The sequence below is a fragment of the Octopus sinensis genome, linkage group LG10 (genome assembly GCF_006345805.1).
Source record: "Octopus sinensis linkage group LG10, ASM634580v1, whole genome shotgun sequence".
NCBI lineage: Eukaryota > Metazoa > Mollusca > Cephalopoda > Octopoda > Octopodidae > Octopus > Octopus sinensis.
The window spans coordinates 83,870,627-83,895,197 of NC_043006.1; the positions used below are offsets into that span (position 1 = coordinate 83,870,627).

At 41.0% G+C, this 24,571-nt stretch overlaps 1 protein-coding gene across 2 annotated transcripts in view; it reads left to right on the forward strand.

Moving 5' to 3' along the window:
- Positions 1–24,571, forward strand: part of LOC115216676 (diamine acetyltransferase 1) — a 119,288-nt gene that overhangs the window by 39,332 nt on the left and 55,385 nt on the right. For both annotated transcript variants that reach the window (XM_029786181.2, XM_029786180.2), the window contains one exon: positions 18,677–18,728. In XM_029786181.2, coding sequence (XP_029642041.1) covers positions 18,698–18,728 — 31 coding nt within the window. In that variant the 5' untranslated portion in view covers positions 18,677–18,697. The remainder of the gene's footprint in view (positions 1–18,676; positions 18,729–24,571) is intronic.

The following is a 24,571-nucleotide window of genomic DNA, read 5'->3' on the forward strand; positions in this document are numbered from 1 at the left end:
TGAATTCAAAAGTTATCTCCAAAGTTGTTGGGAAGCTGGTGGATAATCTTGTGGGTGTCTATCAAATTAGATGCTACATGTTAAAATTTTAGTGAGTCAATATCCAAACAAGCAATACATTCAAGATATGGTGATTGACAGAAAGCATTACTCTGGTTGCATGTCTCTGGACAAATTCCATCAGATCAATATTCTTGACAAGATAGGGATTCCAAACTGGAGATGCAAACTGTATGTGTAGACACACCATAGCAATATATATATCTTTAACACTTTAGCATGCAAATTATTCTGTCAAATGTAACTGGCTGTGGCCAGTTTAACCCTTTCGTTATTGTATTTATTTTGAGATACTCTGTGTTTCTTTCAATTACTTTGAATATAATAAAGAATTTAGTAAAATAACTTAGTTATCATTCATCTAGCGTTAAGAACATAAATTGTAACTAAGGTTTAGTGGAAGATTTTAATTCAAAACTTATGAAAACAAGACATTTGTACTCAGAGCCAGAGCCAGTTTCAGCCAGGTTGGTAACGAAAGGGTTAAATGCTGAAGAGTTAAAGAGATAGAGGTGAGTGGCTGACAAAGGTCTTACTGAGTTATGCTTAGACACTTTAACCTTGTTGACAAATGTGATTCATCCAACAGAGATCATTGTTGATAACAATGCCTTGGTCACATTCACCAACAGACTTAAGGTTGGTGTAATTGAGAAAGAAGGTGAATTCTGGGTTTTTGCCTCCCAAAATTATGATTTGTTTCATATGTTTCATAAAAATGACAATATTAGTAATCCTGTTCAATTGTATGGGTGGATTGGGTAGCTGGTACTATTGACTAGCACTACATTGGTTATGATAAGAGTTCCTGTTGATTCAATCAACAGTATGGCCTGCTCATCAAAATTAAAATGGTTGATCACTCCACAGACATGTATACCCATTACATAGTTTTCAGAGAGATTCAGTGTGACATAGAATCTTTTCTACTTTAGGCACAAGGCCTGAAACTTTGGGGGAGGGGAGACAGTCAATTAGATCAACTCCAGTACGCAACTGGTACTTAATTTATCGACCCCGAAAGGATAAAAAGCAAAGTTGATCTCAACAGAATTTGAACTCAGAACATAAAGACAGATGAAATACCGTTAAGCATTTTTGCCAGCTCACCACCTTCAGTGTGACACACAATGTAATATGACTGACCCTTTGAAATACAGGTACAACTCATTTTCAACAGCTGAGTGAACTGGAGCAATGAGAAATAAAGTGTCTTGCTCAAGGACATAACATGCTTCCTGGAATTGAACTCATGCTCTTATGATCATGAGCCAAAAACTCTGACCACTATGTCACTCATCTTTGCATGCTGGCTCTATGAATGGCAAGCCAGCAGAGGAACTGGCTCTCCTGGCAGTCAATGGCAGTGGGGAAAGAGGGTCAGAGACTGGAGATGGGGAAGGTTTAATGAATGTTGTGGAGTGATGAGGAGTTGGGAGATGTGATAGATGGAGATGAGATGTCCTTTACAAAACTCAACTGGCCCAATTTGGTTAACCATTCTATTATATTTAATGCTAAATAGACTTTTGAATTGTGTGTGTGTGTTGGTCGTAGTGGATCTAGGTTGCCTTCAACTGTAGTTTTCAGCTAGGGCTCATATGACTTTTAGGGGGTCCATATAGGATTTTGTTATTAAAATATATCTGCAGTAAATTAATTATGCTTCTACAATACACAAAACATTTTAATAATTATTTTTATACACTGCAAGAACCAAAGGTGAAAAATGGTTGAGAAACACTGGACTAAACTCTTTAAGGCAGTGCTACAGCATGACCAAAGTCTATTGAGTGAAACAAATAAAATATGTGTCTGTGTGTGGTGACCTCACTAGTGCTGGTGCCATGTAAAACGCTCTGAGTACACTGTAAAGTTGTTGGCGTTAGGAAGGGCGTCTAACCGTAGAAACCATGTCAAAGCAGACCTTGAAGTTTGGTGCAGCAGTCCTTTGGCTCACCAGCTCCTGTTGAACTCTCCAGCCTGTGCCAGCATAGCAAATAGATTATATATATGTATATATATATATAGAGAGAGACAGAGATAGAGATAGATAATTCCAATGGCTGAAGACTAGCATCACGCCTGAAACTTGAAGTACTAAAGGAATTTGAATCAAACTGTTTGATCTGTTCATGTAACTCCCAATTAATGTGTTGAGTGCCCTTCTTTCGTCTGTCTGCTCACCCGCGTATGTGTATGTATTAACTTCTCACATGTAACGTACAGGTACGCAGTTATATACATATACATACATAAACATAAGCAGCCAGATAGTATAGAAAGAAACAGTGCAGTCTTCATGTCACATGATCAATTGTGTATTAATCTTTAGTTGTGATTTTTTCAAATTTGTTATTTCTTCTCTCGTTCATACAAAACAATACTTCGTGCACTCTTGTTCTCTATACACAATAGACTCGCATGTTGGTCTATTTTACAAATACGTATTTACGTATTCACATAAGCTTCTTTCTTGCTAACTGATATTCCGACAGATAAACATACGTTTGCTGTAACAGTTTCATACCCGCCTTTTACACATACATACATACAGACAGACACATACGGGCTTATTCACATAATTATACATACACTCTAGTTGATGCAGTCTGTGTGTATCGATTTTTCTTTGCTTCGAAGACGTTTCTTCGCTTTCGTCGCTCGCACACAACACACATGCACACAACACACACACACACACACATACATCACCATGCCTATTATATCTCTTGTGTTTTTTTTTGTTTTTTTTCCCCCCTTGCTTGCTTCTCTTGCAGGTCAAGCACCGCCTCCGCCACCACCACCAGAAGTACAATCGTCGTCGTCACCTTTTATGACTATTATTGAAACCACTACCATCATCATCATCATCATCACAATCATAATTTATTATCGCAACAATCATCATCATCATCATCATGAACTCAGTCTCAATCATAATTTATTACCGCAGCACTCATCATCATCATCATCATCATCATCATCATCATGAATTTAGTTTCAATCATTTGTCTTTAACCTCCATTATTTCTTTTTTCGTTCCATCTCTGATATCCACAATAAGTAATGCGGCGAATTTTATCGCCATTCTCACCCATCAGTCAACGCTACTGCTAACGCGCACACACACACCACTCACTCACTCACCAATCTCCATCAATCATCGCATCATTACCAATACCAGTATCCTCATAACTACTACCACCCCCACTGTTACTACTATTACCACTACTACTAGTAGAAGTACTAGTACTGCCACCACCACCACTACTACTTCTACTACGTCTACGTAGCCACCTGATCATCATCATCATCATCATCATCGCTAATGCAGTTTATCATTATGACTTGCCAATTTGTAAGATTTTCGTTTTCCTTTTCCGTCTGCCCTCCCCCCCCTCTCTCTCTCTCTCACACGTCATCATCACAATCATCATCACCATCATTATCATCATTATCATTATCGTCGTCATTATCACCATCATCATCATTATCACCATCATCATCATCATCATCACCATCATCATCGTCATCATCATCACCATCATCATCGTCATCATCATCACCCTCATCATCGTCATCACCATCATCATCATTATCACCATCACCATTATTATTATCATCATCATCATCATCATCACCATCGTCATCGTCGTCATTATCACCATCATCATCATCATCGTCATCATCATCACCATTATTATCATCATCATTATCACCATCGTCATCGTCGTCATTATCATCATCGTCATCATTATTACCATCATCGTCATCATCAACCACAGTAATAAGTACTATTACTATCAATCCGGTTGAAACCACCACCATCATCATCATCAATAGCATCAATCATCGTTATTGCTATGACTACGACCATCTAACGTTACTGCCACTACTACTACAACACACCACCACCACAAACACCACCACCGTCACCACTACTAGCAATATAGCAATAACCATGACAACACTTCATCTACTACTACTACCACAACATTACTAGAACTTCAGTACTTCTACCACCACCACCACCAATACCAAATATCACTACAACGACCACTACAACCTCGACTACTACTACTACCAGAGCAGCTATAACTACTACCACTACTGCCATAACTAACAATGCTTCTACTACTACTACTACAACACAACTACCACCTCAAAACCACCATCACTACTACTACTTCTGCTGCTACTACCACTACTACTGCTATTATTACAACTACCACTACCATTGCTGCATTGCTGCAACACCACCACCCCAACTCCCTCCACCACTGTTACTGTTGCCAGAACTTTCACTAACATCAAAATGCCACAAGGACAATCACTAGTACAACCACACAACTACAACACTACTACCACCACAGCCATAGCTGCTATCACTACCACTAAGAATACTGTCTCAGCTACTACAAACTCTCCACTATACCACCACTGCTGCCATAAACTGTACTACCATCACCATAACCATCACCACCACACTGCCACCACAACCTCCACCACCACCTCAGTAACCACTGCCACAACCTATACCACCACTGCCATAGCCTCCACCACCACACTACCACCGTAACCTACACCATCACCGCCATAACCTCAACCTCCACCACTGCCACTATAACCATTGCCACCACACTACCACCTTAACCACCAGCACCACCTCAATAACCACTGCCAAAACCTACACCACCACTGCTATAGCCTCCACCACCGCACTACCACTATAACCTTCACCATCACTGCCATAACCTCAACCACAACCGTTGCCTCTACCACAATAACGTCCACTGTAACCTCCACCACCACCGCAATAACTGCCACCATAACCACCACCATCACTGCAACCTTCACCACCACCAACAAATTCTTTCTGATCCATGCGTGCAGAGAAAAGTGAATGTTAAAACAATGATGATAGGAAAACAATGATGACCAGTTTATTCTTTCTGCTCATCTATAGAAACAATGGAAATGGTCAAAGATGCATGAATCGGACATCTCTTCAAAACAGGAGACTGACCATTCTTATGTCAATTTGAGGAAATCTATGATCACTAAGTAATTATAGGAGTAAATATTGTTCAAACTTTTCTCAAGAGGGAGAAAGTAGCTTTTTAATATTATTCAGGAGTGGCTGTGTGGTAAGTAGCTTGCTTACCAACCACATGGTTTCGGGTTCAGTCCCACTGCATGGTACTCTGGGCAAGTGTCCTTCTACTTTAGTCTCAGGCCGACCAAAGCCTTGTGAGTGGATTTGGTAGATGGAAACTAAAATAAGCCTGTCGTATATATATGTGTGTGTGTGTACATACATATATATATATATATATATATGTATATATATATATATAGTACTTATTATATTAGTACTTATTCTATCGGTCTCTTTTGCTGAACTGCTAAGTTACATGGATGTAAACACACCAGCATCGATTGTCAAGCGATGTTGGGGGCACAAACACAGCCTTGACTGGCTTCCATGCCGGTGGCACGTAACAAGCACCAACCAATCATGGCCGTTGCCAGCCTGCCCTGGCACCTGTGCCGGTGGCACGTAAAAAGCACCCACTACACTCACGGAGTGGTTGGTATTAGGAAGGGCATCCATCTGTAGAAACACTGCCAGATCAGACTGGACCCTGGTCGAACCGTCCAACCCATGCTAGAATAGAAAACGGACGTTAAACGATGATGATGATGATATGCATGTGTGTTTGTGTGGTTGTGTTTGTCCCCCCAATATCGCTTGACAACCGATGCTGGTGTGTTTACGTCCCTGTAACTTAGCAGTTTGGCAAAAGAGACTGATAGAATAAGTACTAGGCTTACAAAGAATAAGTCCTGGGGTCGATTTGCACGACTAAAGACGGTGCTCCAGCATGGCCGCAGTCAAATGACTGAAACAAGTAAAAGAGTAATCCATACCTTCATGGAAAGTGAATGTGAAATTTTGATAGTGATCAGTGTTGAGAACAATGTTGTACATAAAAAATAGGTAAAGACCCCCTTCTGTCATGAATGACCATAGGATTGCACGTGAACAGTTTCCTTCCAAGGCACAAGTTCATGCAAAGTTCATCATCATCATCATCGTTTAACGTCTGCTTTCCATGCTAGCATGGGTTGGACGATTTTGACTGAGGGCTGGCGAACCAGATGGCTGCACCAGGCTCCAATCTTGATTTGGCAGAGTTTTTACGGCTGGATGCCCTTCCTAATTCCAACCACTCCGAGTGTGTAATGGGTGCTTTTTATGTGCTACCGGCACGGGGGCCAGTAACGCAGTACTGGCAATGACCTCACTGGAATCTTTTTACACATGCCACCAGTACAGGTGCCAGTAAGGCGACGTTGGTAACGATCATGCTCAAATGGTGCCCTTTTACGTGCCACCGGCACGGAAGCCAGATGGCTGCTCTGGCAACAATCATGCTTGGATGGTGCTCTTGGCACCCTACTAGCATGGACACAAGTGCCAGTAAGGCGACGCTGGTAACGATCACACTTGAATGGTGCCTTTTTATGTGCCACTGACACGGAAGCCGGTTAGCCGCTCTGTCAACGATCACGCTCGTATGGTGCTCTTTGCACCCCGTTAGTACGGATGCCAGTCATCGAATGTGATTTTGATTTCACTTGTCTTTGCAAGCAGAGTTTGGTGTCCAAAGAAGGAAAAGGTAAGCATAAGTGGGCTGGTTACACTCCTGGCATAGGCCACAGGTTATGGTCTCATTTGGCTTGCCTGGTCTTCTCAAGCACAGCATATTTCCAAAGTTGTTTATGGAAAACCAGTAGCCGCCCATGCATACCAGCCTCCCCTTTCCACACCACTGATGTTATCTGAGGGAAAGGCAAAGGCCGATACACCTTGGCACCAGTGATGTTGCAACTCATTTCTACAGGTGTGTGAACTGGAGTAAGGAGAAATAAAGTGTCTTGCTCAAGAACACAACACAGACCAGTCTGGGAATCAAACTCAATACATCATGATTGTGTGTCCAATGCTCTAACCACTAAGCTATGCACCTTCACTGTTGTACATACATACATTATCAGTATTTAATATCCATCTTCCATGCTGGTATGGGTTGGACAATTTGACAGGATCCAGTGGGCCCAAGGACTACATCATGTTTCATTGTCTACTTTAGTATAGTTTCCATGGCTGGAGGCCCTTCCTAATGCCAACCACTTTACAGCATGAACAAGTACAAGTGAGATCACCATGCAACTTGTAAGACTACAAACCCCAGAGAGGTAGTAGGAGCACTCCGTCGGTTGCAACGACGAGGGTCCCATCTGATACGATCAATGGAACAGCTTGCTTGTGAAATTAACATGCAAGTGGCTGAGCACTCCAAAGACATGTGTACCCTTAATGTAGTTCTCATGGAGATTCAGCGTGACACAGAGTGTGACAAGTCCGACCCTTTGAAATACAGGTACTACTCGTTTTTGCCAGCTGAGTGGACTGGAGCAACATGAAATAAAGTGTCTTGCTCAAGGACACAACGCGCTGTTGGGAATTGAACTCACAACCTTACAATCATGAGTCGAATGCCCTAACCACTAAGCCACACACCTTCACCTTCCAGAGAGATAGTTTTATGGTGTGAGATAATGTGTTAAAGCATGAGAGGGGACCAGAACAGAACAGATATCTTGCTGTTAAAGGACTACATGGCCATTCACCTTTGAAAAGAAAGGGTTGGAGGGGTTTGGAGTGGAGCAGGGGGAGATAAATAGTGATGATGAGGTATCCCTGTGGATCCAAAGGTATGAGGTGTAGTAGAAATAAGCGGGAGACAAAGAACCGAGAGTTGGGATATATAGAGGTTTACAACAGCATTTGAGCGATGGTGAGCGGAAGATTTTGAGAGCACTATTAACATTTGATACACTTATTTATTTATGTTTTGCTCACATTAATTATGAATGTAGTTTTGGTATATCCAATTTAAAAATATTGAGACAATCCCATTGGAGCTGCTTTATAGCATCTTGTTGGCATCAGCATTTTACAGCAGATTAGTATTAATTTCATGTTTTGCAAAAACACTTGTTCTTGAATAATTGCACTTTCTGAGAAAACTCAATTTATTATTTGCACTTGACAAACAGCTTCAAAACAATTTCACTTTTGCAGTAGCTGGGAAAGGAGGATGATAAGTGCTGACAACTGTTTTTATGGCTCATTTTCTGTGAGAGCCAATTGCTGTATTCAATATTTTAATATGCTATAACAAAGTTGAATCATATAAGTTCAATTAGTGTGAAGCTTTTAAATAGGATTAATTATTTGTACTAATTGAGCTTTGGTAATTGACCTTACATGGTAATGTGTGTGAGTGTGTATGTGTGTATATATACAGGATATGGCAAAAATGTTGCCCTGATTTAATAGGTTCATAAAAAAACAAACACATGAAGATACAAGAAAAAAAATGATTCTCTCTCCACTCCAGGCCATGATGGGTACTACCTGAAACAAAAAGAAAATGGCATTTAATGAATTTCATAGAAATACAAAGTTTTTTCATGCATCTTCATGTGTTTGTTTCTTTATTAACCTTTGAAATTGAGACAACCTTTCTGCCGCAGACTGTATATATATATATATATATATATATATATATTGCCTGAAGATCCAGTGTGTTTACAGTTGAAACTCAGAGCACCAAGAGGCTGACTCAACCAAAATAATATATGATTAATCTCTACCCATGGTATTGAGCATTCTTTTGTCCAACAGTTAATACTGAACACACATGTAAATATATCTATTATATAAATTGGACATGGGCGATCGTTGTATTCTTTCTTGTCTTGAGGTTCACAGCCAAACTGCTGGGTGGATTCGCATGAAAAATGGCACACATGTGGAGATGGGTGCATAGACTGGAATGCAATTTGTATTTTTTTACTTAGCCTCCATACTTACCGAGAAAATTGATTAAAACTTTTCCTAATGGAATTCTCCTGTTTGTTCTACCATTAAAACAACCAGTTGCTTAGAAGCTGTTCTCTGACAGGGTAGGGTCAGGAAATTTTCATACAGGTGGAGGCTCCAATCAAAACAGGGGACCCAAAATGATGAGGTTGAGAAACGCTGTTATAGATTATGTCTAACCAAAAACGATCACAGCCACATCATCCAAACAGACCAGGTGAAACTGGGCTTAGCTGCTAGTATACATACATATATATATATCATCATCATCATCATCGTTTAGCGTCCGCTTTCCATGCTAGCATGGGTTGGACGGGTCAACTGGGGTCTGTGAAGCTGGAAGGCTTCGTCAGGCCCAGGCAGATCTGATAGTGTTTCTACGGCTGGATGCCCTTCCTAACGCCAACCACTCCGCGAGTGTAGTGGGTGTTTTTTACGTGCCACCTGCACAGGTGCCAGACAGAGCTGGCGAACGGCCACGAACGGATGGTGCTTTTACGTGTCACCGGCACGGGGCCAGGCGATGCTGACAACGGACACGAACGGATGGTGCTTTTACGTGCCACCGACACGGGGCCAGACAGAGCTGGCAACCGGCCACGAACGGACGGTGCTTTTACGTGTAACCGGCACGGGGGCCAGCCGAGGCTGGCAACGGACACGGACGGATGGTGGTTTTACGTGCCACCGACACGGGGCCAGACAGAGCTGGCAAACGGCCACGAACGGATGGTGCTTTTACGTGCCACCGACACGGGGCCAGACAGAGCTGGCAAACGGCCACGAACGGACGGTGCTTTTACGTGTCACCGGCACGGGGCCAGGCGAGGCTGGCAACGAACACAAACAGATGGTGCTTTTACGTGCCACCAACACGGGGCCAGGCAGAGCTGGCAAACGGCCATGAGCAAATGGTGCTTTTACGTATCACCGGCACGGGTGCCAGACGAGGCTGACAGCGGACACGAACGGATGGGTCACTTAACCCCTGCTTTCTGATATATGATTTGATTTTGATTGTTCTCACTGGTCTTGCCGGGTCTTCTCACGCACAGCATACTTCCATAGGTCTCGGTCTCTGGTCATTTCCTTGGTGAGACCTAGAGTTCGAAAGTCGTGCTTCACCACCTCGACCCAGGGTTTCCTGGGTCTACCTCTTCCACAGGTCCCCTCAACTGCCAGGGTGTGGCACTTTTTCACACACCTATCTTCATCCATTCTCACCACATGACCATACCAGCGCAATCGTCTCTCTTGCACACAACATCTGATTCCTCTTAGGTCCAACTTTTCTTCAAGGTACTTACACTCTGTCGACTATGAACACTGACATTACACATCCAACGGAGCATACTAGCTTCATTTCTCGCGAGCTTACGCATGTCCTCAGCAGTCACGGCCCATGTTTCACTGCCATGTAGCATGGCTGTTCGTACACATGCATCATACAGTCTGCCTTTACTCTGAGCGAGAGGCCTTTAGTCACCAACAGAGGGAAGAGCTCCCTAAACTTTGCCCAGGCTATTCTTACTCTAGCCGTTACACTTTCAGCACACCCACCCCCACTACTGACTTGGTCACCAAGATAACGGAAGCTATCAACTACTTCTAGTTTTTCCCCTGGAAAGTGACGGAAGTTGTTTTCTGCAGATTTTCAGAGGTTAATGCTCCCGAGCATCTGCCACATACAAACACCATCTTCCTAGTTAGCCTTCCTATGACATTGCTGCACCTCTTATGTGTCCATAGCTTACACTTGGGCATCTTATAGAGTTTCTACCTACACCTTTTCTACAGATCGAGCAGGGCCATCTACCTGAAGGCGTTTGTGATTTGTCTACCTTCCTACTTATTAGGACTTTGGTTTTAGCTAGGTTGACTCTAAGGCCCTTCGATTCTAAACCATGCTTCCACACCTGAAACTTCTTCTCCAGTTCTGATAATGACTCAGCAATTAGAGCAAGGTCATCAGCATAGAGGAGCTCCCAGGGGCATCCTGTCTTGAATTCCTCCGTTATTGCCTGGAGGACTATGATAAATAGGAGGGGGCTGAGGACTGAGCCTTGGTGGACCCCAACCTCTACCCGGAATTCTTCACTGTACTCATTTCCAACCCTCACCTTACTAGCAGCGTCCCTGTACATGGCTTGCACAGCTCTCACTAACCATTCTTCTATTCCTAGTTTCCTCATTGACCACCATATGAGGGATCGGGGGACCCTGTCGAAGGCTTTCTCCATGTCAACAAAAGCCAGGTACAGGGCCTTATCTTTGGCTAGGTATTTCTCCTGCAGCTGCCTTACCAGGAATATAGCATCAGTGGTACTTTTCCCTGGCACGAAACCAAACTGCATCTCATCTAAACTAACTCTCTCTCTAATTAGTTGGCTTATGACCCTCTCTGTAACCTTCATCACCTGATCCAACAGCTTGATACCTCTGTAATTATTTGTATCTAGGGCATCACCTTTACCTTTGTAGCTGTTGACTATTATGCTGCTACACCAGTCATTGGGTATGACTCTTTCATGTATCACCTGATTAACTATACAGGTGACTAGGCTATAGCCGACACTACCAGATATATATATATATATATATACACATAGATGCACATGAGAAAGGCTTCCAGAATGCCTTCATATCTTAGTGTCTTATTGCTGATGCTAATTGAAAGACATAAATGCCAAGTCATTTAATCTCTCATAATCTCTCTCACACGTTTTTTGTTTTGTTTTTTTATCTATCTTTCGTGCTATATCTCTTTCTATTTTTCTATTTCTTAACTTTCTCTCTCTATCATTCTCTGTGTGTGTGTGTAAAGGCAAATGAGTGAAAGGCCGAGGGTTGTCTGGTCACAAATAGTTGTAAAGGAGATAGTGTATCTGTCAATGGTGAGAAATGAGTTGCTAAGAAAATTAGTTATTTTGATTTGCTTTTAGCTTTGTCATTTAGCCCAAGGTTACCCTAATAAAGCAGACCTATATTCAAAAGCATTCTAACTATAGCCATTCTGTCACACAAAAGGCACATGTACTGGTGTCATTTGTAAAGCATCTGTGCTTCTGCCATGTGAAAAGAGCTCTTGCTCGTGTCACATGGAAAAGCACCCATGCTGGTCTCACGCAGAAAAGCACCCATGGTGGTGCCACACCAAAATGCACACATGCCGGTGTCACATGAAAATGTGTCCATGCTGGTGCCATGCAGAAAAGCGCCTGTGCTGGTGTTACACAGAAAAGTACCCATGTTGGTACCATGGAGGCTACTAACCCCAAGATTCCAAGTTCGATTCCAGGCAGTGACCTGAATAATAATAATAATAATAATAATAATAATTGATAAAATAAATACCAGTTGAGCACTGGGGTTGATGTAATTGACATCCCTTTCCTCTTAAGAACTGCTGGCCCTGTGCCAAAATTTAAAACTGTTATTATTATTACTGATTTCAAATTTTGGTACAAGGCCAGCAATTTCAGAGGGAATAAGTCAATTATATCAACCTATATTCAACTAGTACTTATTTTTATTAACCCCAAAAGGCAAAGTTAACCCTGGTGACATTATTATTAATATTATTATTATTAAGGCAGCAAGCAGGCAGAATCAGTACACTGGGCAAAATGCTTAGTGGTATTTCATCTGTCTTTACGTTCTGAGTTCAAATTCCGCTGAAGTCGACTTTGCTTTCATCCTTTCGGATTCGATAAATTAAGTACCAGTTGCATACTGGGTTTGATCTTATCAACCGGCCTTGTGCCTAGAGTAGAAAGGACTATTATTATTAAGGTGGCAAGCTGGCAGAATCATTAGCACGCTGGGTGAAATGCTTAGCGATATTTCATCTGTCACTATATTCTGAGTTCAAATTTCGCCAAGGTCAGCTTTGCCTTTCATCCTTTCAGGGTCAATTAAATAAGTACCAGTTATGCACTGGGGTCAATGTAATCGACTTAATCCCTTCCACCAAGCTGCCCTTGTGACAAAAACTTGAAATCATTATTAATATCATAATTATTATTATTAGTAGTAGTAAGGTGGCGAACTGGGAGATTCATTAGCATGCTGAACAAAATGCTGAGTGGTGTTTCATCTGTCTTCAAGTTCTGGTTGTCTTTGCCTTTCGTCCTTTTAGGGTCAATAAAATAAGTACCAACCAAGTACTGGGGTCAATATAATCGACAAGTCCCCTCCCACAAAATTTCAGGCCTTGTACCTATAGCAGAAAGGATTAGGGAGCTGGCTGAATCATGAGCACACCAGGCAAAATGCTTAGCAGCATTTCATCCGTTTTTATGTTCTGAGTTCAAATCCTGCCAAGGTTGACTTTGCCTTTCATCTGTTCAGGGTCAATAAAATAATTACCAGTTGAGCATTGGGGTCGATGTAATCAACTGTACCCCTACCCCAAAATTTATAGTAGAAAAATCATTATCATCATCATTTAACATCCGCTTTCCATGCTAGCATAGGTTGGATGATTTGACTGAGGACTGGCGAACCAGATGGCTGCACCAGGCTCCAATCTTGATCTGGCAGAGTTCCTACAGCTGGATGCCCTTCCTAATGCCAACCACCACTGCTGCCATAAACTGTACTACCATCGCCATAACCATCACCACCACACTACCACCAGTGTAGTGTTTTTTTTAGATTAGTGTTATTGTTGTTGTTTGATTATTATTGTTCTTGTTGCTGTTTAATTATTGTTGTTGTTATTACACTGCTAGTAATGGCAATGCTTCTGATGTTGCCAATGATGGCAATTACATGATGTTGATAGTTCCAAGTGAAGGGCAGTAGCCTGTGGGACAATAATGACCTGCTTTGTTGCATTGTTATTGTTGTAAATCAGTATGAAGTAAAGTGAAACTATTTCATAAATATTAATATGTACGCCTTTCACGAATAGCCATGATAATGGTGATGGTGGTCACAGTGTTGATGATGATGATAGTTATGATATTGAAGTGATGTTATGATATTGTTAAAATATTGAAGTGATATTATAGTTATGATATCGAAGTGATGTTAAAGTGAAGTTATGATATCGAAGCGATGTTGAAGTGAAGTTATGATATCGAAGTGATGTTGAAGATAATGGTGGCTGTAGTGACCATGGTGATGATGATTGCAGATGTTGCAATGGTAGTGATGCTGACATTGATGATAATCGTTATATTTGAGATGGTGATGATGAGGGTTGTAGTAATAATGATGATGATGATTGTGATGATGCTGGTGGTGATTGTAGGAAATGTGGTCATAAGGATAATAATGCTAATGTTATTGACAAGGATGGTGGTAATTATTGTGGTGGTGGTTGTGGTGTTGAGTGATAATGATATTGATTAAGATCAGTTATCAATATGAGAGTGATATTGATATGATGATAACGATATGGATATTGGCTTTGTGATATTGATGATGATCAGTGGTGGTGGAGGTGGTGGCAACAGCAGCAGTACTAATGTTTACGAAGGTGGAGGAGGGCAGGAAATTGTGAATGCAGTATTGGTGATGGCAATGGTGGTGGTGGTGGTAGCAGTCTTGATACTATTGGAAGGTTTGAAGATACTTACATGCACATGTACAAACATGCACACATACATACATACATACATACATACATACATACATACATTTGCATAAACATACATACACACATGTGCACACTTACAGAGATGCATACACACACCCATATATACATATGTACATCCATAATCTGGGCCCTCTATATGTTTTATGAAGCCCTAGATTTCCATCCGGAAATTCCTCTTCAAGGCACCGGCCATATAGTATATTTTCATAGAAAACCTGTCATTGCTCCTGCTGTATGTCTTCCTTCTGCATGTCACTGATATTGTTCAAAGGGGACACAAGGATTGATGCAGCTTGTTGCCTTCAGGTTGCATAGAACCACAAGATGACATCAATACTGCAAGACATCCTGTCCAATGCTGCATCAGCGCTACCAATTCAACATCCTGGATTGATACTATATTTTGTTGACCCTGAAAGATAAAAATTACTGTTGATCTTGCTGAGTGGAGAGACAGGACAAAACAAATAGTGCAAAGCCTTAACAACCTTGAATCATTCACTACCTTCGTGATGGTATCAGAGGTAGGATATCATGGCTGTGATGATGGTGGTGTTACAGGTGGTGTTTATGCTAGTGGTGGTGGTGGTGGTGATGGTAATAAGATGATGATGGCTGAAGGCTACTGAGTTGATAAATGACTTGCCAGTAGGGATAGTGAGAAGTAGAGACAAGGTAGACGCAGCAGTGGCTGTGTGGTAAGTAGCTTGCTTACCAACCACATGGTTCCAGGTTCAGTCCCACTGTGTGGCACCTTGGGCAAGTGTCTTCTACTATAATCTCAGGCTGACAAAAGCCTTGTGAGTAGATTTGGTGTGTGTGTGTATGTATGTATTTATGTATATATATATATATATAATATAATATAATATAATAATAATAATGAAATTATTGTATACAGTGCTCAGGTGCACCACAACTTGTCACAAAGTGCGTATAAAGTGTATGCATGTATATGTTTGTGGGTCTGTGTTTGTACCCCCACCCATTCTTGACAACCAATGTTGGTGTGTTTAGTCCCTGTAACTTAGTAGTTCGCCAAAAGAGACTGATAGTATAAGTACTAGGCTTACAGTGAATAAGTCTTGGGGTCGATTTAATCGACTAAAGGTGGTCTTCCAGCATGACCACAGTCAAATGACTGAAACAAACAAAAAGACTAAAAAGAAAAAGAATAAAAAAGGTACTGATATAGTGGTGGTGGTGAGAGATCAGCTGATAGCAGTAGTAGGTGGTGGGGTGAGGGGAATGAGCATGACAATGGAAGTGACAGGGCAATAGCTACCAGCAATGGTTTCTGTCTTTAAACATCCTACATGTTAACCCTAGATCAGTGGTTCCCAAACTTTTTTGGGCTGGCACCCAGGCCACATTCCTAGCGCCCCCCTCACCTTCCCCACCACAAATATGGACTATTTTCTGCAGTAAATTCAAAACAACTGTATTTCACAAATAAAACATAATTCTAATTAACTTATTAATATTTTTTTTATATCACCCCATTTTGGCCACCCCATTATCATCCCACTTATCTTCAACACCCCCTGGGGGCAATACCGCCCACTTTGGGAACCACTGCCCTAGATTGAGAATACCTGGTGATCAAAAGCATTCCAACCGTGACCATCCTGCCTGTTTTCTCTCCTTATTACAGGCAAGGAGCCCAACAACATGTTATCGAAAGTTATCCTATTCTAAGATGGTTGGGGTTGGGGAGGTGTGAATGTATCGTATTTCTTTACTACCCACAAGGGGACAGACAAGGACAAAGAAACGGATTAAGTCAATTATATCGACCCCAGTGCATAACTGGTACTTATTTAATCGACCCCAAAAGGATGAAAGGCAAAGTCAACCTCGGTGGAATTTGAACTCAGAATGTAACAAAATACCGCGAAGCATTTCGCCCAGCGTGCTAACATTTCGAATGTATCTTGAGGGAGATTTTGCTGTTGTTTCTAGTAGTTTGATTGACCACTTTGAGGTAAAGCTCCTTCAACAGGCTGGTGGTGGTGTCAGGAATAGCAGTGTTTTGGGGGGAGGAATAGTATATCAGCTGATTAGGCAGTGATGAGTGGTGGTGGTGGTGGTGGTGGTAGTAGTTGTAGCATTTGATGCAGTGAAGAGGGGGAGGGTCAGTTTATAGCTGTGGTAGTGGTGATGGTGGTGGAAGTATCTGTAATGTAAGTAAGAGAGTGGTGGTGGTGGTGGTGATGGTAGTGTTGGTAATTGCATTTTGAAGAGAAATGGTCCAACATCTAAAGACAGGAGGGACGGGGATGGGAGAAGTGGTTGTGATGGTGGTGGCTTTGTTGTATTAAGCCAGTCCCATGTCAGTTCTAATAAAGCAGGCTTATAATCAAAGTGTACCAGCCATGACCATCCAATCTCATTTTCAGCCGCTATAATATCTCAGACTCTTATCTGATAATATGTCCTTCTGCTTTTATGTATATTTTGTTCTTTTTTTGTTTTGTTTTGTTTATTTTTAAACAGAGATTTGGTTTATTTCTAGCTGGTCTAAAACTGTAGCGTTCATGAGGTTGTGGGAAGTGGAGTAAGACCAGATCAGCTGATGCAGAAGAGATGATGATGGGTGGGATTGAGAATGGCAATGGGAAAGCAATAGTGGTGGTGGTGGTGGTGGTGGTGGTGGAGATGACGCATCAGCCACCTCCTGTACCCAATCACTAAGAATGTAAAAGCCTATATATACTGTTTCATGTCTGCAAAATAAATATCATTGATGTATATGCCATCGTATATCATCACAACCGTAACATGGTATTTCCAGGAGAGCTGAATCTGTTGGCTTATTTACTCACACACTCACACACTTACATGAACTAAAATCAGACTGTGTGTGTGTGGCAGTCATCATCATCGTTTAACGTCCATTTTCCATGCTAGCATGAGTTGGACAGTTCAACTGGGGTCTGGGAAGCCAGGAGGCTGCACCAGGCTCCAGTCTGATCTGGCAGTGTTTCTACAGCTCGATGCCCTTCCTAATGCCAACCACTCCGTGAGTGTAGTGGGTGCTTTTTACGTGCCACTGGTACAGGTGCCAGGCGAGGCTGGCGATGGCCACGATCGGCTGGTGCTTTTTATGTGCCACCGGCACGGAGGCCAGTTGAGGCGGCATTTAAGTGAGATATTTAATCACTGGAAGGGATGTGACTGTGGTTAAAAAGTTCTCTTCCCAACCACTTTCCAGAGCTGTTTGTTGTTCGATAGACTAGAAGATTATTACCTCCCTTGGAAAACAAGTGTGCAAATGTTGGTGACAGGAAGAGTATCCAGCTATAGAAAAAATTCTGGAAAAGTAGACATTAAAATGATGATGATCCCAATCATAAATGAAATGCCTTTTATTGTAGGACTGCTCAGAGCTAACTTCTTAAAAAATCATCAACGATAATAAATTAACTGAAGACAAATGTTTTTAGGCCTGGAGGGCATATAATTGTTTGAACCAAATCTATTGCTATGATTAGTATTTATTTAATCACCATCGGCAAGATTTAAGGCGGCAAGCTGGCAGAAACGTTAGCATGCTGGACGAAATGCTTAGCGGTATTTCGTCTGTCTTTACGTTCTGTGTTCAAATTCCACTGAGGTCGACTTTGCCTTTCATCCTTTCAGGGTCGACAAATTAAGTACCAGTTACGCACTGGAGTCAATGTAATCGACTTAATCTGTTTGTCTGTCCTTGTTTGTACCCTCTATGTTTAGCCCCTTGTGGGCAATAAAGAAAGAATAAATTCATTCATTGGTTTCAAATACTTCTTGAATATGGTCCTTATATTTTAATCCCACCTCTTAACACTACTCTTAACATGTCTATGACCCTTCCCTTTTCAAGGCTCTTGAAATATGACCCTTTCCTTTTCAGGGCTCTTGAAAAAATGTAATGAAGTAAATGATGCATTTGTATATATTTTTGTCTTCATTATTTTAATTATTAAATGACTTATAAAGTTTCATAGTAAGTATTCTGTCTGTTTATTTCTCTCTCTCACTCTAATATATGTCTTTTTTATATGAATTTTCAGGAGCTTGCAACTTATGAAAAGATGGGTGACCGAGTTCAAATTACTCCTGAAGGTATTTAATATGAGTACTTTTACTTTTCATTTTTGTTTTTTATTGGGTTTTTTTTTTATCTCTATTAAGAATAGAGACAAAAATGGGACACAAAACTCTACTTGTGAAGACCTGTTGAGGCAAGTGAGACGGTGAGTTCCTAGCCGTTGCCAGCGCCGCCCAGACTGGTCTCGTGCCAGTGGCACGTATAAAGCATCATCCGTTCGTGGCTGTTTGCCAGACCCGTCTGGCACCACCATCTGTTCGTGGCCATTGCCAGCGCCGCCCCGACTGGCCTCGTGCCGGTGGCACATAAAAAGCATCATCTGTTCGTGGCCGTTGCCAGCCTCGCCTGGCCCCCATGCTGGTGGCACGTAAAAAGCACCACCCGTCCGTGGCCGTTTGCCAGCTTCGTCTGGCACCTGTGCAGGTGGCACGTAAAAAGCACCCACTACACTCACGGAGTGGTTGGCATTAGGAAGGGCATCCAGCCGTAGAAACACTGCCAGATCAGACTGGGCCTGATGCAGCCTTCTGGCTTCACAGACCCCAGTTGAACCGTCCAACCCATGCTAGCATGGAAAGCGGACTCTAAATGATGATGATGATGAAGAATGACTTTATATATCATTGTTGTCATTTTTGCTGTTTTGCATGCATGTATCAGGTCATCCCATAAGGTCTGTCCGAATTTTGAATAAAGAAAACAAGTTATCAAATGTTATATTTAATTGAAATTTAATCATCAATGTACTTTCCCTGATTATCTATGACTTCCTTCCATCTATTTACAAGCTTTTTAATCCCATCAATGTAAAACTCTTTTGGTTTCAAAGCGAAGAACTCTGAAATGTCAGTTTCGACCTCCTCCTGACTTGCGAAAGTTATGTCCCCCAAATGATTCTGTAAACTACAAAACAAATGGTAGTCTGAAGGAGCAAGGTTGGGAGAATAAGGTGGATGAGGAATTTTTTCCCAACCAAGTTCTTCGATCTTCTGTGATGTGATCTTTGCAGTGTGGAGTTGCGCATTGTCCTGATGAAACATCAGTCCTTTTCGATTCACTAAAGCAGGTCTTTTTTTCTTCAAAGCTTGGTTCAAATGCTCTAATTGCTGACAGTAGACTTGAGCATTAATTGTTGCATTAGGTGGTAACAATTCAAAGTGAATCATTCCTTTGCAGTCCCACCAGATAGAGAGAAGAACCTTTTTCCCATGAAGTTCCCTTCTTGGTTGTGGTTGAGCTTTTTCCATTTTACCAAGCCACTGTTTACGACATTTAACATTTTGATAGAAGATCCATTTTTCACCACCAGTCACAAGTCTATCCAAAAAGGCTGAAATGAGTTCACAAGAATGAAGAGAAGAGCAGATGTCTATGTGGTATTTGCAGTTGCTTTCGGACAATTCATGAGGCAATCATTTTCCAAGTTTAGGAACATTTCCAAATTGTTGAAGATGAACAGTTGTATGGTTTGAACTAAGCTTTATTGCCAATTCTTCAACTGATAATGCAGGATTTTCTTCAAGTAATGCCTCAAGGAGCTTATTACCAAACTCAACTGGACGTCCTGTTCGATCTTCCTCTTCATGGCTGAAATCTCCACTTCTGAATTTTGCAAGCCATCTTCTGCAAGTTCTTTCATTCAAGCATGTATGTTTCAAGTCACTTCAGCTGCAGAGTTTCCTCTTTTGTACTCATAAAGCATTATGTGTCTCAAATGCTCTTTGGATACTTCCATGTTAGAAAGGGTTTTAATCAAAGATATTTTAATTCTATTATTCTGTAAAATAATATTTAATTAGTTTAATTAGTATTCTGTAAAATAATATTTAATTAGTTTAAATGTACACAAATGCATAAAAATAATTTTAAATTTCAGACATTCTATTAAATTTCATTCAATTTTAAAAAAGGTAAAATTGGACAGAACTTATGGGATGACCTGATAGTAATTTATTATCAGTTCAGCAGACATCAACAGACATCAGTCAAATAACTTGTTTGCCAAATTCTATAAACAAAATCCTTCACTCTTACTTAGATTCATTGATCTAAGGATAGCTTTAACAGAAGAGACACAACTAGGTCAAAACACCACAAGTCCCTTTATATCAACCAATTGAGTGTGTTATGAATACACATCATCTGAAGAGACAAGGTGTACTCTAAAGACAGCAGTGATTATTATATCCATGTTCAAATCTCCCGGAAATATTAGTTTCAAATTTTGGCACAAGGCCAGCAATTTTAGGTGGGGGGGGGGTAAGTTGATTACATTGACCCAAGTGCTCAGCTGGTACTTATTTTATTGATCCTGAAAGGATGAAAGGTAAAGTTGACACTGGTGGAGTTTGAACTCAGAGTGGATGAAATGCCACTGAGCATTTTGCCTGGCATGCTAACAATCTTGCCAGCTTGCCACCTTCGTCTGCCAGACCATATTTAGAATGAATGTGTGTGGCATTATCTATTTATATTCGTTTTATCTTTCACCATGATTCAGAACAGAAATAACCACCCATTTCTAATTTAGTCAATAGTTAACATTCACAAGTCCTTAACTCTTCTTTTGACCTTCTCGCCATACTGGAGCACTATCATTTTGGGTTAGTCAAATAAATTCGTCCCAAAAACCAGCTTGATAACGACGGTTATTTTACCAAATTCTTCATTATTTTAAAAATTGAAACAAACACAGTGTTTCATCATGAATATGGTAACAAAAGGGATAAAAACATTAAACCCATTTTATTTTTATTAAACATAACAATTTACCTATTCCACCTTGCTCAAGGTGTACAAATGCTTTTTGTAATGAAGAACACTGATCCAATGTAGCCAAACTGTATATAAGACAGTAGAGTGTGATTTGAGGAACATTTGGCTACTATTTCTAACAGGTCAGTTGACCACATAGTAGCTCCTGGATTTGGACAATGATCCTCTATTTTTTTTTTTGTTTCTTTCCATTGGCACAGTGTGACTGTATGGTAAGAAGTACGGTTCCTAACCACATGGTGCCAGGTTCAGTTCCACTGTGTGGCTGGTGCCTTGAGCAAGTGTCTTCTATTTTGGCTCTGGGCTGACCAAAACTTGTGAGTGGATATGGTTGACAGAAACTGAATGAAACTCATCATGCATATATGTATGCATGTGTGTGTGTCTTTGTGTTTGTACCCCCCTCCCACCACCGCCACTTGACATTAAGTGTTGGTTTGTTTGCATTCTATAACTCAGTGGCTTGGCAATAAGATACTTGTTACAAATACACACCAGACTTGAACAAAAAAAAAAGAACTGAGGTTTATTTTTTTTCTACTAAACCCTTCAAGGCAGTGCCCCAGCATGGCCACATTCCAATTACTGAAGCAAATAAAAAATAGATGAATTTCCACCTGGGAGTAACAAATTAGCAGAAATGTTAACAAAAGCAAGATTGATGAAGACATCTTTTGTTAAAATCCTTATTTAATATTGAATTCTTTGGTATTTTTATTTATTTATTGTCTCTTTGATATGACTCTAATCTTGTTCATTCTTGTGTGAACGACCTTTTAAGGTTTAGGGGATTGACATTTTGGTCTTCCTTGCTTCACTAGACAACGGCATTCTTAGTTGAATATTAAATGCTCATTAGCATGTTTGGTGACGCTGTTAGAAAAAGACAAAAAATAAAACACACACACACACATAAACACATTTCAGATTGTTTTGTTTATACCCTAGCAGACAATTGATACAAGAGAGATAATCTTTTGTTCATGATATTTGGTGGGATTTTAATTTTAAATAAAGGAATAAGGAAAAAATGGTTCGTAAATAAGTTGCCAACAGAAAAGTATAGATTCCATCAATGATAAATTGGTTAAGGTGTTAAACTACAGTGCTAATTGTTCCTAGTTTGTGATATCATCTGCTTTGTTGAGGCAGATTTTCTATGTCTGGAAGCCCTGCTTGTTGCCAACCTTTTCATCATCATCATCGTTTAACGTCCGTTTTCCATGCTAGCATGGGTTGGATGATTTTGACTGAGGGCTGGCGAACCAGATGGTTGCACCAGGCTCCAATCTTGATCTAGCAGAGTTTCTACAGCTGGATGCCCTTCCTAATGCCAACCACTCCAAGAGTGTAGTGGGTGCCTTTCACGTGCCACCGGCACTGGGGCCAGTCAGGCAGTACTGGCAATGACATCGCTCGAATCTTTTTACACGTGCCAGTGAAGCGACATTGGTAACGATCACACTCGAATGGTGCCCTTTTACGTGCCACGGGTATGGAAGCCAGTTGGCTGCTCTGGCAACAATCACGCTCGGATGGTGCTCTTCGTTCCAAACGATGTAACACATCCTCATGGCCTGACATGCTTTCATGGTAAACTAGAAAGAAAGTAGCTTGGGTGCTACTTAGTGTGCTGTCTACCGCAGTATCCTGTCTACGGTGTGAAATTTCTTTTAGCGTGTGGTCTACCTTTTCTTACCCCTTTACACTATAGTGTGCAATCTACCTCCACTATAAGAACTTTATACACCAGGATGATAAAAACAAATTGAATAATGTTGAATAGGTGCAGGAGTGGCTGTGTGGTAAGTACCTTGCTTACCAACCACATGGTTCTGGGTTCAATGCCACTGCGGGGCACCTTGGGCAAGTGTCTTCTACTATAGCCTCGGGCCAACCAAAGCCTTGTGAGTGGATTTGGTAGATAGAAACTGAAAGAAGCCCATCGTATATATGTATGTATGTATATATATATATATATATATATATATATATATGTGTGTGTGTGTGTGTGTGTTTGTGTGTCTGTGTTTGTCCCCCCATCATCGATGGTGGTGTGTTTACGTCCCCATAACTTGGCAGTTCGGCAAAAGAGACCGATAGAATAAGTACTAGGCTTACAAAGAATAAGTCCTAGGGTCGATTTGTGCGGCTAAAGGCGGTGCTCCAGCATGGCAGCAGTCAAATGACTGAAACAAGTAAAAGAGTAATGATTTGACAATAACTTACAATTAAATCTTAATTGACGATACATGCTTCGTACATCATTTAGGAATGCCACAAACAAATCTGCTGCATCTTTTCCCGAAACTTTCCAGCAAAGACTGGAAGAGCTCACTACTAACACCTATCATTTTCTTTAAAATAGTCATAAAATAGTTGAGGAATCCAACCTTGATCTCTCAATAGCCTCTGTAAAATTATATGTCTATAGAAATCCTTTAACAGTTTTGTAATGGTTAAAGTAATTTCACATTGTAGACAGGATGCTGCGGTAGACCACATGCTAAAGTAAGCTACTGGAGTAGACAACACGCTAAAGTAGCACCCAGTGCTTGTGTGATGGTGACCTTTGTTTTATAACTATTGTGCTGTGTCAAGAGAAGGAGACAAACACATACTCACAAACACAAACACACACCCACATATGCACATAAACACTGTGAAGATGTGAATCCATAATTGTTAGTATAGATTCTTATTTCTTTATTGCCCACAAGGGGCTAAACATAGACGGGACAAACAAGGACAGACAAAGAGATTAAGTCAATTACATCGACCCCAGTACATGACTGGTACTTAATTTATCAACCCCGAAAGGATGAAAGGCAAAGTCGACCTCAGCGGAATTTGAACTCAGAACGTAACAGCAGACGAAATACGGCTAAGCATTTTGCCCAGCGTGCTAACATTACTGCCAGCTCACTGCCTTGTTAGTATAGATTCTGTTAATGATAAATTAGCTAAGATTTTGAACTATGATGCTAAGTGTTCATAGTTTGTATGCTGTCACCAACACTGTTACATTCTGTCCATAGACAGAACATAGTTATTACTGTATTAGTCCACCTAGGTGTCGATC